Genomic DNA, 17,426 nt, shown 5'->3' with positions numbered 1-17,426 from the left:
AGTATTAAACTTCTGTAGGACAAATTTTCTGTGTTGGATGATTTGCTATTAGCATTTCATTTTTTATAGTTTATTTTTGACCAGTTGTGTTAACTTTTTCCTTACCGGGCATAAAATATCCCAATTTGATTGACAGCTTTTCAGCATGTTATGAAAGCTTTCTTTAGGAACTCTTCCGTGAGAAATGCCAGGCACCGAGTTAGATGAAGATGGAACTATTACTTTTGGTCATATTTGGCTATATTCGGCACATTGGGTAGCCTCAAAAAATCAAACTTCGATGGGAAGTATTGTCAAAACCTGTCTCCACTACTTCTTGCACTTCTCAAATCAAACAACGCAAAATTTGCATTTTTGTCGACATGGCTACATAATCTTAAAATGACAGCAGCAGAGAAAAGACAGGAACTTTTTTCATGTTGTCTAATTTTCCTCTGCCGCATCTACACTGCTTTAACGATGCCTTAAACATTGGCACATTCAAAAGAGTATGTAATCTGTGTATTATTCTGTTACAGCTAATATGAAGTGCAACTTCACATTTTGCCTACGGTGGGTTTCTCTTACGTGTAGAGTTTTCACTCGCCCAAAAGCATGCAATTAATTCTAGATTGGCCTTCTGCAGAAGCTTGACTAGCAATCTCAGCTCTTCCTTTTTGAAACAGCCAGGGCAATTGTCCTTATTTGTTAATAGCGAAACTACAAAGCATACGAAGGCTCCAGTATCATTTCACGGTGCTATAATGGCCATGTTGCTGGCTATCTTTACTGGACAAAAAGGTAGGGCTTACAGAGGGGGATTTACTGAGCACCATAAGTGTGTATGAGAGGGTTGGTTGATGTTCCCAATGTTTCAAAAGCCTAAAGAATGCAGAAAGGAACCAAGCACATGTCACAAGGGAATAAAACAAAGGTGCCCTGCAAAACAGGATCATAGCAGTTATGCTATGATATGCTGTTAAAAGCTATAAATAAACATTTGATTTTTCACAGTCTACTTTATACAACGTCTAGTTTTAGCGCAAGTAGCAAATTTGGTGTTCGAGCTACAAAGGTATGTTTGGCAGATTTTTTTTATGGCAGTCCAGATATAGCGATGATCGGTTATAAACATCAGATTTTTCGTTCTTGATATTGTTATAAATAGACTGCACTGTAGTCTGGAGTGACTGCTGTGCTGTATCACTTGAAATGACGTAGCTCGCCGACTTGCAAGGAAACAGGACATCGCAGCTGAAAGCTTCATGGTGAACAGTGGCTTGACAACACACTTCTTGCGGTGGCATGGGCTTTCCATTTGAAGGAGGATGACGAGGTGTCAGGGGGTGCCTCCCGTGTACCAGAGAGAGAGTTGGCTTTTATTGAGGCCAGCAGTCACGAGGGCAGATGCAGCCTCCCTTCGCCTAACAGACGGCTGAGATCTCCTGCGTCTCAGCGGCTGCTTTGGCTAACTGGACGGCCCAGACCTGGTCTCGCTGGTCTGAGCTGAGCAGCAGGGACTCCCACTGCTGCCAGTTTTGAATTTTACGGCCCTCGAAAGGAGCCACCTTCAAGCATGCCCATAGGATATGTGGCAGATCCGCCCTGGCCATACATAATTTACGTTGTTCATTGTATTGCCCTGTATAGAATCTGCTGCAGACCACTGGGTTAGGATACATGTTTGTTTTCAGGAGGCACCAGCCTACCACCTGTTTCTTGGTTAGCTCTGGATGAGCTGGTAGGTACTGGGCCCTTCCCAGCCGACAGTAATTGGGGATTTCTTTGTAGCTGACCTTGTGGTCTCCCCTCGTTCTCAGCTAGGCTGGCTCACTTGCTCGGCGAGTAACTCCTCAAGCTACATTGTGGGCCGCCTTCTTGCCGGGGGGATAGGAGGAGAGGAGTGCGCCTCCACCCAAATAATTTGGATCGTTCTGCGATTATGGTTGCTGGTATTATTTAGAATTTTGAGTGCCTCTGGCGAGAAAGAACTTGAAAATTCTTTCACTGCCAAAGAACATGCACCGGGAGCACCTCAAAGAGTGACGAGAGGCAAGGGTGCACCACATTGAGTGAAAATACCATGATGTAGAGGGCATGGCCTACGTTGACGCCACGGAATATAGAAAATGCAAAGGGGGGTAGCTGCCGTAGCGGTAGACGGGGACGGAGAACTCCTGAAAACGGAACCGTGAAAACGGACAACCCTGAAGTTGCAGAGGATTCAGCAATAGCATTAGCGGTGGCCTCCACTCCAGCTAGCATTATCATAAGCGACTCAAAGATAGCAGTTCATAATTTCGCAAAAGGATGCGTCCCGTTACAAGAAAAAATTATGGACTTTCACTGGTTCGTGATAAGAATGCAGCAAGACAAGAACTTCATGCTCTCTCAGATTGGGAATGTGAATCAAGCGCTGCTGAAGTTTGGCATGTCACGGAGCACGACAGTTCAATTGAAAGGCACATGGAGTGTGCTAATAAGGATGATGGGCATGGAGAAACAAGAGGTAACTGTTGTGCTCATGGTGACCGTTATGGGTTTCTGGCATCTTGCAGGAGTACTGATCATCGCAGGTTCAGGCTTAGCAAACCGTGTCAGCTGTTGCTTTGTGTGATCTAGCGCATCACTGTGTGTGCGCTCAGGTCACAGAAGAGGGGCACCGAGGGCTGCACATGCAAGAGAACGCAACATTGCCCTAAGTTAACGGAAGCAGTGTATTTGCCTCCGATGGCAAGAAACGTTTTACAGTAAGCAAGCTAAAAGTTGCATCAATATATTCCTGCACTCCTTGAGTATTCACTCAAGGAGTGCAGTAAGCATTGTTTCGTGTTTCTACCTCTATTTTATCCAATCTTATGAAAGTTCGAAGTTGTAACTTGATATATGAATTATTTTTCGTTTTTAATTCCTAAGAATTCCAGAATATTTCAGGCCACAGTAACATGGGATTATAAGCTTACTGCACTCTTTGGAAGCCTAGCTATTAGATAAAAAAAGAGTTATTAAAATCAGATGATTAGGAGAGTAACTAAGCCTCTCGGAAAATTGCCGATGGCCAAAAAGAGTTACTTTAGAAAAGTGGGGAAAACTAATCACCATGTGAGAAAATCATTTTATTCTCGTGGGTGTGAAAAATTTGGCAGAAAACAAGCGTTTTTGGCAAAAAAGCAGTGCTGAAAAGATGGTCTTTCAAACAAGACCAGTATGGTGTCGCTACGACAAACAATGTTAGAATGGTGAACGGCAAAGTGGGTCATTTTCAGCACTTTCATGGGCAAAACTGAGCATTTCGTAGAATAAAAACGGGGCTTTTTCTTCGTTAACAACACATAATTTTAAGATGGTTTTTTTTTTTCTACAGCAGCTGTGCCATGATATGTAGAGTAGAAAAATAACAGAAATGAAAAATGAATTTTTAAGCAATATTTTTGTCTCCAAGAACCAGGTCCCCCCTTAAGTACAACATTCAAAGGCTGCATGCAAACTGTTATGTCCAAGGGCGATCGGAGGTCATCAGGAGGCAAGGTTAAAAAGCCGCTGATGGAAATATTGTACATGTGGATCCTAGATATGTGGAGGATGATTTTTGGTCTCAACCTTGCTTGCCACCACTGAGGGTGGTTATGGGATGATTCTATTATTGAAGTTGAAGTGAAAAGGCGGCTAGAAGTGCAGATTCCTTCTATACACATTCTAAATTTGAATAAGTGTTTTCAAGGTGAGGAAATAAACAACTCGACTTGTTCCCATTACTTAGGTCTATGTTTAATTCATTGGTTGCTATTAGGCACACCCTTAGTGCATGGTATGTTAGGGTGGCCGCAGGAAACGAAATCACTCCAAATTTTGCTTGTATAGTGAACACACCCCCAACTTTGCATCCATTTTTAGTGAAAAAAAGTATGTGCATTATGTAAGTAAATACAGTATTTGTCACCAATTTAAAATTTAACTATATGACTAAATAGTTGTTGCACTTTATAGTTTTAAAATATCCCTAAAAATGCTAGAGCATTTGAAGATTGTGCCCTGTCCTGAAGGTGGACATAGCTGTGATGCTGGCACCTCATACGACACAATCCAAGGGGAGACAGCATTCAAGCATCATGTGCAAGTGACATTTGTAGGCTGCCTTGTGCTTTTTGTGCTGCTGCAGCAAGACGCAAGGTGAACTGAACTTAGTACTCATTCCGAGATCACGCACATACGCCTTGTGGGCAGGGGGATGCTCCAGTGACACTAAAGCTAGCACATGACTTTTCTCTTCTTTTCTGTCAGTTGAATGCCATTGTGTGAGGAGCCCCTAGGCCACTCTGAGCCTGAAAATTTTTTACAGTAAAACCTCGTTAATTTGGATTTCACGGGACTGAAAACAAAAATGTTTGAATCAACCAAATGTCAAATTATCCAGAGTACCAAGAAAACAATAAACAAATGCTTACTACCTCAGCAAGCTTTCATTTAGGGGCTGACTCAGCAAATCCTGTTTCTGTTTTGCACAGAAGCCTTGAGGAAGCTACAATTTTTATAATCTCGTGACCAATTAGCGCTCGCAGTGGCAAAGGCCACTCTACTTTCGCAGTGCAGCCGAGGTATGTGTCTTCATCCGAGACAAAAGTTGGACAGTGTCCAGGCTAGGGAGCCAGTTGTAGTAGCTGCAGGAACTTTATGCCTGCTCTGGAAGTTAATTGGGCTGCCATGGTCTGCAAAGTGTTTAAGAAATGCCATATCTGAAATGCCTTAGACAGTGCCAAAGACAAGATTCTCTAGTGCTGCAGGAACTTTATGCCCACTCTGGAAGTTGATTGGGCTGCCATGGTCTGCAAAGTGTTTAAGAAATGCCATATCTGAAATGCCTTAGACGGTGCCGAAGACAAGATTCTCTAGTGCTGTTGATAGCGTTAAGGTTGTGTACGACAGTGAGGATGAGTGACGTCCGGTCCACTTCAGCTTGTGTCACAGAGTAAGACATTTAGGAGGTGAAACTCCCTTCAGCGTGAGCGAGCGCGGGCGACCAGATAAGGTCACAATTGTTGTATGCGCCGACGGGATCGTATACAGTGGCGGCGCCATGCGGCGCGTTGTAGAAGCCGCAGCGAAAAAAAGAAATACAGCGCCCGGGCAGGCGGCTTCGGCGCGCTCTCAATGGCGGTAATTTCTTTCCAGGCCGCCAGCACGATAACAGCTCCGCGGGCATGTGACTTTTCCTGGTCGCCGCAAACAGCGGAGTTTCCACTCCTAAATGTTTCTTGCTCTGTGGCGTGTGTGCAGTAGATGTTTTTTTCAGTGTTAGAACACATTGCTGTAACTCTTACCATGAAAAACTGGTAAGTGGATAATGAAGGGCATTGCATATATATGATTTCTTAAAAGTATGAAAATCGAACTATGTGATACATTCGAGAGAATTTTATTTTTCATTTCTGGTTGTGAAAATTTGGTCTCGTTACAATCGAGGGTGCATTTGATTCGAGTAAATACTATATTTGCCGTAGAGATGCTCACAGCGCTTAGTACTAACAGTATTCATTCATAGAACAAGAAACCAAATGAATTTTCAACATTGCTTTGCACAAAATGCTAAAGTAAAGACGATGTTAAATTAAAAAAATTTTTTTTGCTAAGTATGCAGGATCTAGGTTACAATTATGCTTATAGGTGCATGTATGTTAGAGATGATGAAAGCGGGTTTGTACCTGCTGCATTGTGGAATTACCATTCCTGTTTTTGTTTATTTTTCACTTTACAGGAAGCCTGAAGAAGGAGCTTGACGATGCTGATGTGGTGTCTTGCTTGCACGACCTGTACACAATAATTTTCTCAGATGTTGGTCGGGCAGCAGTAGTTGATGTTTTGGCCATGGATCGAAACTTGGATGCCTTGATACCATTTCTAAAAAGTACAGGTAAGTAACAAATGCAGTGTCTGCTTCAAGAAATGTTTTCTAGCTGCTAGCAAAATTTTGCTTAATCTGCTGTGATCTAATACCGCTGTGCTATCACAATTGATCCCAGCTTGGCATGCTGTTCATTGTGTCTAGACTTGGAAATGTCTGAAGTTCTGTCAAATTTCACTTTTTTCTGTTCAAGGATTTTGATGGTGGTAGAAACCGTGTTACTTTTCTCCCTTGTTCCAGTAGCCTACATCTGAATTGCTTGCTAGGGGATTTTTTCATCTTCTTAACTATGACCTCCTTTTGATTTTGCTGGCTTTTTCTTTTTTAATTTTAATTGTTTTCCCTTTTTGCTGTTCTTTTCAGGGGACAGAGATTTTGACATGCGACTTTCCAAGTCAGTCTGTGCTGGTTATGCTACTGAACTTGTTTTGCTAACGGTCCACAACTCTGACAGTGCCCAGCTGCTGCAGAACTATGCTGAAGTCTTGCATAAGCTCAGTCAACAAGGTAAGGTAGAGGTTTATATTGGTTACCTCAATTTTTTCATGGCTGCCGTAAAGAAAAGTTTGCCTTTTGTGCATAGATTATGCTCATGATGATTGACGCGCGATGCACCTCATGGTTCATGTGGCCACATACTCACGATTTTTATTCTGTCCACTGCTGTGAGGTGCTACCATAGTCCCTTTGTCCAAAAAAAAAAGAAAGCGATGCAGTGCAATGTGACATAAAGAAACAAAGGAACAAGCATGCCTGGGCCCAATTTGTGCAAGCCAATGTTTAATCTGTCATTTGTCCTTGTACCTGTTTTGTAAAAACAGAATGAAATGCTACTGTGTTGAATTTCAGGGCGGTCACCAGAAATATGAAGGCATCGACGACCGACATACATATTACTGACTTATGACTTAAGAAGCCAACAAACACTGACACCACCAAGAACAACGTAGAGGAAATTACTTGTGCTTAATGAATGAAATAAAGAAACGATAAATTAATGGAAATGAAAGTGGATGAAGAAACAACTTGCCGCAGGTGGGGAACAATCCCACAACCTTCGCTTTCTTTATTTCATTTATTAAGCACAAGTAATTTTCCCTGTGTTGTCCTTGGTGTCAGTGTTTGTTAGCTTCTTGTGATATGACTAATAAAAATTGGGCCCCTCGGTTAATCCCCTTTCTTCTTGTTTATGACTTATGACTTGTAGCACTTCACATCAGCTCCAATGGATTTGCTGATCATCTATTTTTCTGCATTTTGGAAATTTAATTAATTTAAGCCTGAGGTTTTTGCAAAGCAGTACAGTAAGACCTATATGAAACACGCATAAAAAGTGCAATTCATTTTAGTTTCTCCTTGACCCCTTACTACTTGGTGTATCAGATATGATACACATAGAACAACTTCTTCAAACAAAATAAAATTAAAAAGCAAAATCCTACATAATTACTTGGAATCTGTGTCCTGGGGCAATGAAATACGTAGTGACTGTGATCGCGGAAATTATTTGTGAGGTGTACTATTTCTAGAAAAAGTTATGGAGGAAGCTTCTTACAGTACATGTAGAAAGTTAAATAAACAGGTTATTTTCACAATTTACGCACTTGAAGTGTGCTTACCGAAAATATCACACTGTTTGCTGTTTGTCAGCTTCTTGTGATGTTCTGAATGAAAAATATATTCAAGTGATTCTGTGAGGCAAGCATCAATTGCTTTATCATATATGATGCAGAAATTCAATTATGGGTCATTTGTATTGGAGCAGGTATTTGTTTCTGGTGACAAAATTGGTTTTTATAGGCTATACCGTTTCATAACACCCTGATTGTGTCAGAAAATGAGAATGCTACAAGTTTTTACGATAAACGTAGCATGGCTACTGTCTTCCAAGAGTTATTGACAACAGTAGCAATGAATAGAGTAGAACCTCGTTCATACCTTTTGAAAAAAAAAAAAACTCGAGAAAGAACATACTAAAGTAACTAAAACATGTGACAGACTCAACTATTGTTGACATGTACGCAATGCAAAGCATCATGCGGATCATGGCGGCATGAGCCGTCAATGCATGTCGAGCTGGTGGTGCTCCAGCGGCCCGAGACGCGTTTTGTTTTCCTGTTGTGTGGTGTTTTAAGAGGGCGACGGGAAACCGAAGGGATATCAAGCTGATGGGCAATGCCGGATGCTGCCGAAGTGAAACAAGATGACCACCGGGCCACTTGCATCAGAGATTGGCGGCACGTTTGGATTATCGCCTGCTAAAAGCATGCAGTACGCTACCAATGGCACTACGCACCATCTGCTGTAAAACAGATAGGTGAAGATGCTTATCACAATAGGTTTGGCGGCGATAGCTGCGAATGCACTGTGCGACAGTCAGGACGGAGATATGCTGGTATCGGAATAAGAAAATGTGCCCGCTGTCGTTTTCGCGTGAAACGGGTGGCTATATACTGCTCTCGATGGCGTGCTCCTTGCCCCTTTTCTTGTTCACATGAAATTTAGTGGCCGGAAAACATATATGATCGCAGTCTGCAGCAGGAAACGGCGGCGCATTTCTGTTATCGTCTATTAAAATATTAAAAGCGTGAGCTATGCTTCCGACAGCACCAGGCGCTGTCAAACAGACAGGCGAATTATCGCAAAAGGGTTGGCGGTGATATCTGTGAATGCAGCATGCGACAACCGCGGAGAAGATCTGCTGGTACCGAAATGAAAAACTGAGTGCCCGCCGGCATTTTCACTTGAGACGGGCGGGCGAGTACTGCGGGGAAGCTGCCATGGTGGGCAGCCATGTACTGTTCTCGATCGCGCGTGCCTTGTACATTTTTTTGTTTACAATGGATCTAGTGGCCGGAAAAGCAATCATACGATCGCAGTTTGGTGACATACTGAACGTTGTTGCTGAAAAATTGTGTTTTCCGGTAATGTATGAACTAGTAAAAATCAGTGTAACTCTATTGGGTCATTTTTTGTGTTCTTTGTTGCGAACGTTGGCGCCGGGAAAACATATGTAATGGGAACATATCTACGAGGTTCTACTGTAATTCTCAAAAGAAGAGGAAGAAGGCTTTCATCAGCTTATGTGAAGTTCCTGAAAAATATACAAAGTAAAAATTCACATAAAAGAAAGCACTATAAAGGATTTAGCTTCAATATTGAAGCTATTTAGTCAACTCGGGATAAAATCGTCATATCTTTAGAAATTTTTGTACTAGCCCAAGCTACGAGAAATTCGCTCACTCTCCCTTGGCTAATCTTGTACACATACAAAAATACAGTGAAACCTCGTTAAACCGTAGTTGGCCGGAGCTCAGGAAAGGTACGTACTAAACGGTAGTACTGTTTAAGCGAATAGCATGAGATCTCCCACTTGCCTGTCGAAAACGAAACTCAGAGAGAGTGCGATGAAAGGGGAAAAAACATGCAGTATTTATTCACTTCACGCGACAAAAGCGTTATTTTCGTTTGATGCCGCAGCGGCCTAGCACGCCAACGACAGCGGCCTCAAACTTACTGAAGCTGCGTGCCAGCTTTTCAGCCAGCCCCCTCTTCTCGGCAAACACTCGCATGGCAGATTCCTCGTTGGCGTTACGTATTCCCCGTGCACGTGCGCAGTAGTGCTGCAGAAGTCCCGGGGGCGCCTTTTTCATTACGGGTGCCGGTGTTTGGAATAATTTTCATTTGGAATAGAGTTACGTTATCGCGCCCCTATTGTCGTCGCAACGATTGCATTCATGAGGCTGACGCAACGCGCAGCTTATGCCACTGTCGGGCCTGAATCGCTCGTGCTATCGCTTTCCGTGTCGTCCTCGTCACTGTCGCTAGTGGACACTTCGGCAACAACAGAGGCAACGATGGCGAAAAGTCGAACCTCGTAGCCGACATATCTTCGCGGTCGCAACAGCGCTGCCGAGCAACTTCTTCGCATTTTAAATGCCACACACTGTAGTCAACAGCAGATCCCTGTTGCGTGTCAGCACCGACTTCTTCATGTCACGTTCGATAGCACGGACGATGTCTAATTTTTCTTCTATGCTGAGCACCCGGCGTTTTTTTTATCCAAGCTTCGGAACGACGCGAGTCCTCGCTTGCACGACGCCATAACGCTCTCTGGCACTGCGTCGAAATGATGTTGATGTTGATGTGGCTTCACGCGCAAACGCACAGGGCGCTTGGAGGCCGTTGTTCCGATCTCTGAGGCGTGTTGTTCTGCCGGGCCGCCCGATGGAGACGGCGCAGCATCGTGTTTGCGCGACGAAAAGTTCAAATGCTACGTTTTAACCGATGCATACGCAGTAAGCTGGTACGGTTTATGCGGATACGAAACACGTTATGTTCAATGGTCGCTTAGTCGGGGATTTGACTTTACTACTTTTAAAACGAAAGTACTGTTTAAGCGGGTACGGTTTAACGAGGTTTTACTGTACCAAGAATGTGGTCAACAGGAGAGCACCACAGTAGCTGAATTGATAAATTGCATCATTCGTATGCAGAAGATGTGGGTTTAGTCCCCACCTGGCAGGAACTTATCTTTTGTCCACTTTCATTTCCCTTTAACCTATTATTTCTACAGTGAAACCTCGTTAAAACAGTAGTTGGCCGGAGCTGGAAAAAAGTACATATTAAACGGTGGTAATGCTTAGCCGAAATAGCATAAGATCGCCCACTTACCTGTCAAAAACGGAACTCAAAGAGAGTGCAATGAAAGGGCAAAAACATGCAGTATTTATTCACCTCGCGTGACAAAACTGTTATTTTCGTTTGATTCTGCGGCGGCCTAGCAGCGAAGACAGCAGCCTCAAACTTAATGTGGCTGCGAGCCAGCTTTACAGCCAGCCCCCCCACTTTTTAGCAAATACTCGCATGGCAGATTCCTCGTTCGCGTTGTATATTGCCCGTGCACGGGCACGGTAGCACTGCAGAAGTCGCGGGATGTCTTTTTCGTTGCGGGATGCTGTTCTCATTGCGATGATTGCATTCGTGAGGCTGACGTAACCTGCAGCTTCTGCCACTGTCGGGCCTGAATCGCATATGCGGTCACTTTCTGTGTCGTCCTCATCACTGTCCGTTAGGCGACACTTTCGCAATAGAGGTAATGATGGTGAAAAGTCGAATCTCATAGCCGACATCTTTTCACGATTGCAGCAGCGCTGCCTAGCAACTTCTTCACATTCCAAATGCCAAACAGTAGTCAATGGTAGATCCCTGTCGTGTGCCAGCGCCGACTTCTTCGTGCCACTCGAAAAGATAGAAGGACTCGGACACAGCCTATACGCGGACGACATCACCTTTTGGGTGGTGGGTGGAAACGATGGGCATGTGGAAGAGATTCTTCAAACAGCAGTAAACACGGTCGAACACTACATCAGAGACAAGCGACTGAGATGCTCCTCGCAAAAATCAGAACTTCTGCTCTATAGACCCACATGCTGGGGTCGGAAAAGCGTTGAGGAAAGGCCGGGTATTGTGGTCACAGTAGAAGGCACCACGATACCGATAGTGGAGATCCTGAGAATACTGGGACTCCGCATATCTGAAAATGGCCATCACGGAGAAACCATTAGACTACTTGACAAGTGTTCAACAAACAATCAGACTGATAAAGCGGATATCCAACAGGCACTATGGCATGAAAGAGCACAATCTGATCCGATTAATAGAAACATTCATAATCAGTCGTATTGTATATGTGGTCCCTTACCTCAAGCTCTACGCTGTGGAGAAAGCCAAAATATAATGCATTATTAGAAGGGCGTATAGCAAGCCTTGGGACTTCCGGCAAATACGCCAATCGAGAAATTCCTGGCGCTCGGCATGCACAACACACTAGACGAACTTATTGAGGCCCAGAGAGTAGCGCAGTATGAAAGGCTTACACAGAGTTTGATGGGGAGACACATCTCAGATGATATTGGAATAACCTACGAAGCACAGCACGAAGTGCGGAGAGACATCCCAAGGAAAATAAGGGAACATAAGGGAACAGGGAATAAGGGAAATAAGGGAACATCAGGGCAGTACCTGCGGTCGCTGTGGTGGTGCCCACTCCCCATCACAGTGCCAGTTTTCTCGAGCACAATGCTTTACGTGCGGGAAAACTGGGCACCTGGCATGTGTATGCCGAAGGGGCAGGACGAACAGCAAACAGCAGCAGCAGCAGCCTGATTCAAGCCCAGGTGCCAGACAAGCCCGCAGTCAGGGTTGCCGTCGCAAGCGTACGCGGCGGGGGCGTGCGGCAGCAGGCTCAAGTTCTTCCGCTGCCAGGCTCCACGTCGTGGCCGAGAAACCGCCGATTTTCGACATGTGGCACACAGGCCTTGTACCGTCGTCTGTGCCGCCGTACATGCTGACCTGACCGTCGAAATCTGCGGGCACCCCATTTCCATGGAGCTGGACACAGGGGCCAGCGTGTCAGTAATGGCCGGGAAACTCTTCAAGCCTACTTTCCCCGGCGTGTCAGTCGAGGCTTCGGGCGTGATGCTGCGCAGCTACTCCGGGCAACTCTCCCAGGTCAGGGGTCAGGCACAGGTCAGCGTTCGCTTTGGCGACAGGGAGGCAACCCTTCTCCTTTACTTAACGAAGGGGTCGTCGCCGACGCTGCTGGGCTGAAACTGGATTCATGCACTAAGGGTTCCTCTGCCAGAGTACCAGGTGGCCAGCGTGCATGTGGTAGACGTCCCCAGCCTCCTGACGGAGTTCAAGTCCCTGTTCCAGCCAGGGGTGGGCACATTTGCCGGCATGACGGCTGGCATCTATGTACCTGAGGGAGCCCCGCCACGTTTTTTCAAGCCTCGCCCACTGCCGTTCGCCCTGAAGGACGGGGTCACCCAGGAGCTGCAATGGTTACAGCGAGAGGGCATCCTGGTACCTGTCAAGACATCTGAATGGGCCGCTCCCATTGTACCAGTCTTCAAGCGAGACGGCAGTGTCAGGATCTGCGGGGATTTCAAGGTTACCATCAACCCCGTCGCTACCGTCGAGAAGTACTCGCTGCCTCGGATTGAAGATCTCTGGTCAGCATTGTCCGCTGGACAGAAGTTTACGAAGCTCGGCCTCAGAGGTGCTTACCAGCAGCTGGTGCGCCAGGATGCCTCCCGGAAGTATGTCACAATATCGACAACTTTGGGGTTCTTTCAGTACACGCGCTTACCGTTTGGTGTGGCCTCGGCCCCAGCCATATTCCAGAGGGAGATGGACAACCTCTTCAGGGGCATGAGGCATGTGGCGGTGTACTTGGACGACATCCTGGTTACTGGCAGTGACGACGGGGACCACCTGCAGAACCTGCACAACGTCCTGGCACGACTGCAGGACGCCGGCCTCAAGCTCAAGCTGGAAAAGTGCGTTTTCCTAGCCCCCAGCAATGAGTGCTTGGGATATGTCATTTCTCAGGCAGGCCTTGCCCCGGCTCCCCGCAAAGTTGATGCTGTGCTCAAGGCACCTAAGCCCCAGAACAAGAAGGAGCTTCAGAGCTACCTGGGCCTCATCAACTTCTACAGGAGTTTTCTGCCGAACCTGTCGCAGCATCTACAGCCGCTCCATCTTCTGCTTCGAGATGGTCAACAATGGGTCTGGAAGAAGGAGTAGGACCGGGCTTTCCAGCGCAGCAAGGAGCTAATCACCAAGGCTCCAGTGCTGGTGCACTTCGATCCTGCCAAGCCTGTTGTCCTTACTCTAGATACATCGCCGTACGGAGTGGGAGCCGTCCTGGCACACCGGGACAAAGATGGCCAGGAACATCCTGTGTCGTTTTCTTCTCGACGGCTTCCTGCTGCAGAGCAACGTTACAGCCAGCTGGACAAGGAAGGTTTGGCCCTCATGTTCGGTGTCGAACGCTTCCACCACTATCTGTGGGGCCGGAAGTTCGAGGCGGTCACGGACCACAAGCCGCTGTTGGGGCTGCTGGGGCCTGACAAGGCAGTTCCTGTGCAGGCATCACCTCGAGTGGTACGCTGGGCCTTGAAGCTGACAGCTTACAGTTACCAGCTGGTTTACCGTCCGGGAAAGGACCTGGGACCTGTTGATGCCCTGAGCCGCCTGCCCCTGCCAGAGGTGCCTGATGCTGTTCCAGAACCTGCTGAAGTGTTCATGCTGGAACACGCGTAGATCTGCGGTATCTCAAGCGACCAGCCGGGACCCAGTCCTGTCTCAGCTGGTCAAGGCGGTGTCCCATGGAGAGGAATTGGTGCAGCAGGCCTATAGCCACAAGGCCGCTGAGCTGAGCTTGCAGCAGGGCTGCCTACTGTGGGGTTCGAGGGTGGTGATCCCACAAAGTCTCCGGTCTAGGGTTCTGCAGTTGCTGCACGCGGGTCATCCAGGAATAGAAAAGACCAAGATGGTGGCCCGGTCCCATGTTTGGTGGCCTGGCCTGGACCAAGACATCGCTCACTTGGTGCAGAGCTGCCAAATCTGCCAGGAGCATCAGCGAGCCTTGCGTCATGTGGAGATCACCCCCTGGCCGTTCCCACAGAGACCCTGGTTCCGCCTACATGTGGATTTTGGGGGACCCTTCAAGGGCCATTACTTCCTGGTGGTGGTGGACGCCTTCTCGAAGTTGGTGGAGGTTCTACCTGTCACCACTCCATCAGCAAGCGCGACCATTGCAGCGCTACGACAGGTCTTCGCCGCCCAGGGGTTGCCGGATGTCATTGTGTCCGACAATGGTCCTGCTTTCGCCAGCACAGAGTGCTTCAAATGGTGCAGCTGAGCGGGTGGTGCAAACCATCAAAGACAAACTCAAGAAGAGCCAAACTGGGGATTTCCGGATGCAGATTGCCCGGATACTATTTCAGTACCGGACCACGCCCCACAATGTCACTGGCCGTGCCCCCTGTGAGCTCCTGCCGGGTTGGATGGTCAAGACACCCTTGGACGTCTTGCATCCGGACCTCCGATCCACTGTGCTCTTGAAGCAGCTGAAGCAGAAGCTGGCTGCTGACCAAGGGTGCCGCCCCGGGCCTTTGCAAGAGTCGGGAGCTCCAGTTTTCGCCAGGAACTTCCGTCCTGGCCCACCCTGGTCTGCCGGACAGGTGGTGTCTCCTGCTAGCACCTCATCGCTGCTCGTCCGCATGCCAGACTGGGCCATGTGGCACAGACATGCTGACCATGTCAGGCCTCACCTCGGGACCTGGCCAGCACCCTCGACTGCCACTCCTGAGTTCCAGCCCGCAGGAGGACTAGCGGCAGCACCAGTCGCTTCCAGCAGAGCACCACCCACCTCGGATGCGGCAACCGTAGCCAGTGGTGCGGCACCCGTTGGACCGGTGTCGAGCCCGGCACCACTCTCAAGGCCAACCACTACAGACCCTCCGGATGGAGCGAGGCTGGCTCAGGCAGCACCCGGCGTTGTCACACCCGGCGTTGTCACACCCGACCCATCAACACCGGTGCCCAGGCAGAGTACTCGACGGCGAAGGCCACCAGACCATTACTCGCCTGGATAGCAGGCAGCGTCGACCCAGCTAGGGTGGAGGCAGAGCCTGATATTGGGAACATGGACGTTTGTTTTTTATTTAACAAACAAACTGGGGGGTAAGGGGGTGTAGCAAGCATGTGACACCCCCTCAGGCATAATGTTCATTCGCCACTAGGCTCGGGTGGCCTGCTAAGCTCGGCAGGCAACATTGTTCACCGCACCGCAATAAACACCGATGAGCATGGCTGCTCAGCGGTCAGTCATCGTTCAGCACTTCCACGCTACAGAGCGTTCGTCTAACGGAGGGTGCCTCGAGCCCTCCCTTGTTCACGAATCGGGTGGATCGTGGCACTGGCGACGAGGATGGGATCCTCGAGACACATCTATCAATACCCCCAATCCCCAGAAACATGCACCCGGAGTTTCACCAAGACCGAAGAAACTCAAGAGTGAAAGCTCTCCACGAAAGATTCCGTAGTTCCAGGGACGTAGTCTATGTGGACGCGGTGGAGTACGCAAATAGACAGAGTATGTCGATGGTTGTTACGAGCCTAGAGGGTGACTGCAGAGTTAGTGGCACGGTAAAAACAGGGAAGGCAGAGGTGGCGGAGGAGGCTGCCTTGGCATTGGCAATAACCTCCACGGAAGCTAACATCATAGTAAGCGACTCCAAGACAGCCATCAAGAACTATGCAAAAGGAAGAATTTCGCCAGAAGCACTGAGAATTTTAAACAACTTTGGTGAAGATCGCGACATTCACATTATATGGGCACCCGCACACTCCTCCCTTCCCGGGAACAAAATAGCGCGCAACCTGACTCGAGAACTGACGGGCCGAGCAGGTGACACATAACAAATATTGGGAACGGAGAGAGACCGGATGACTGGTTTAACGAGATCATCAAACACTATAAATTGGGAAGGGCGCATTTCCCCCCGGCACACTCCTCATTGACTAGACGGCAAGCGACGGCATGGCGCCTCTTACAAACAGACACATATCCGAACCCGGTGGTCTACTACCGCTGCTACCCGGACCTTTACACGGATAGGTGTAGATTCTGTCAAGAATGGGCGGACCTACAACATATGGTTTGGGCTTGTCCTCGGACACCCACACAGAATAAGATAAACAAGACCAGAGAGCAATGGTAGACCGCGTTGCTCAGCTGTGCACCAGAAGGCCAACTCAAGGCAATCCAGCAGGCCGAAGATGCCGCCAGGGCCCAAGGGCTCGAGGCCATCATCTAGGTAGAGAGGCCTAGGTCTCAAATCAGCTGTGCACAAATAAAGTTCATTCCTCCTCCTCCACAGAAAGCATATGCTGCATTGAACATCTCAGCCGAGTTTTGCATTCATGTGCAGCGTATGGAGCTCGCAAGCAGAGTGCAAAATCACCTTCCTCTCAAATGCTCTTTTTTCAACAGAAGCCTGCTTCTCACTCTTTACTGTACAATTTATTTCCGAATACAGTAAAAGCCCGTGATAACGAAATTCTGCAAGTACTTAAATTCTCACGACAACGAAATATTTTTGTATCCCTGGCCAACGCCAATAGCATTCAATGGATTTCATACCTCTCGACAGTGAAACGTCGCTGGGCTACAATCCGGCATCAGTGAAATTTGCTGGAAAGTAACCTCGCATATTAGCTACACGCGCTACGCTTGCAGGCTGCAAAGTGTGGTCAAATGTGATTTTTTTGCACTAAAATTGCATAAATTAATGACACATTGCACTTGCATGGGTACTGCTGCCATTCTTGTTTACAAAAACAACCAAGCGCTGAAAGCGATCGCGTGCGCTTATACGCGTCATGGCCCCTCACCATCTTGGTTGTTTATCGCCCATTTGAAGCAGCATGCATGTTGCTACCGACATCTGACGACGAATTTTGCACACCTATTGCAGTGCATAATGTGAACTGCACTAGGATTGCAACTAAGTGTGCACTTGGTATGCAAACAATTCCGAAATGGAATTGTTTATGGCACATGAAATGGTGGTTGCTGCATGGAGTGCCATGCATTAGGTCGTGATTGAGCGATCATGCGGGAATACACATCCCTTGCTTTAATAACGCTCATTTTGGTGCCACCTGACAGGCATTGTGTGCAGATTTGGTACCG

At 47.5% G+C, this 17,426-nt stretch overlaps 1 protein-coding gene across 7 annotated transcripts in view; it reads left to right on the top strand.

Moving 5' to 3' along the window:
- The window catches only part of vir (VIR_N domain-containing protein), a 372,111-nt gene that overhangs the window by 159,305 nt on the left and 195,380 nt on the right, over positions 1-17,426 (top strand). For all 7 annotated transcript variants that reach the window (XM_075698519.1, XM_075698512.1, XM_075698531.1 and 4 more), the window contains 2 exons: positions 5,732-5,887; positions 6,242-6,385. In XM_075698519.1, the coding sequence (XP_075554634.1) occupies positions 5,732-5,887; positions 6,242-6,385 (300 nt within the window). The remainder of the gene's footprint in view (positions 1-5,731; positions 5,888-6,241; positions 6,386-17,426) is intronic.

This window comes from Dermacentor variabilis, chromosome 1 (assembly GCF_050947875.1).
Source record: "Dermacentor variabilis isolate Ectoservices chromosome 1, ASM5094787v1, whole genome shotgun sequence".
NCBI classification, from domain to species: Eukaryota; Metazoa; Arthropoda; class Arachnida; order Ixodida; family Ixodidae; genus Dermacentor; species Dermacentor variabilis.
The sequence above is the reverse complement of the archived record's forward strand: the minus strand, read 5'-3'. Positions and strand labels throughout refer to the sequence as shown.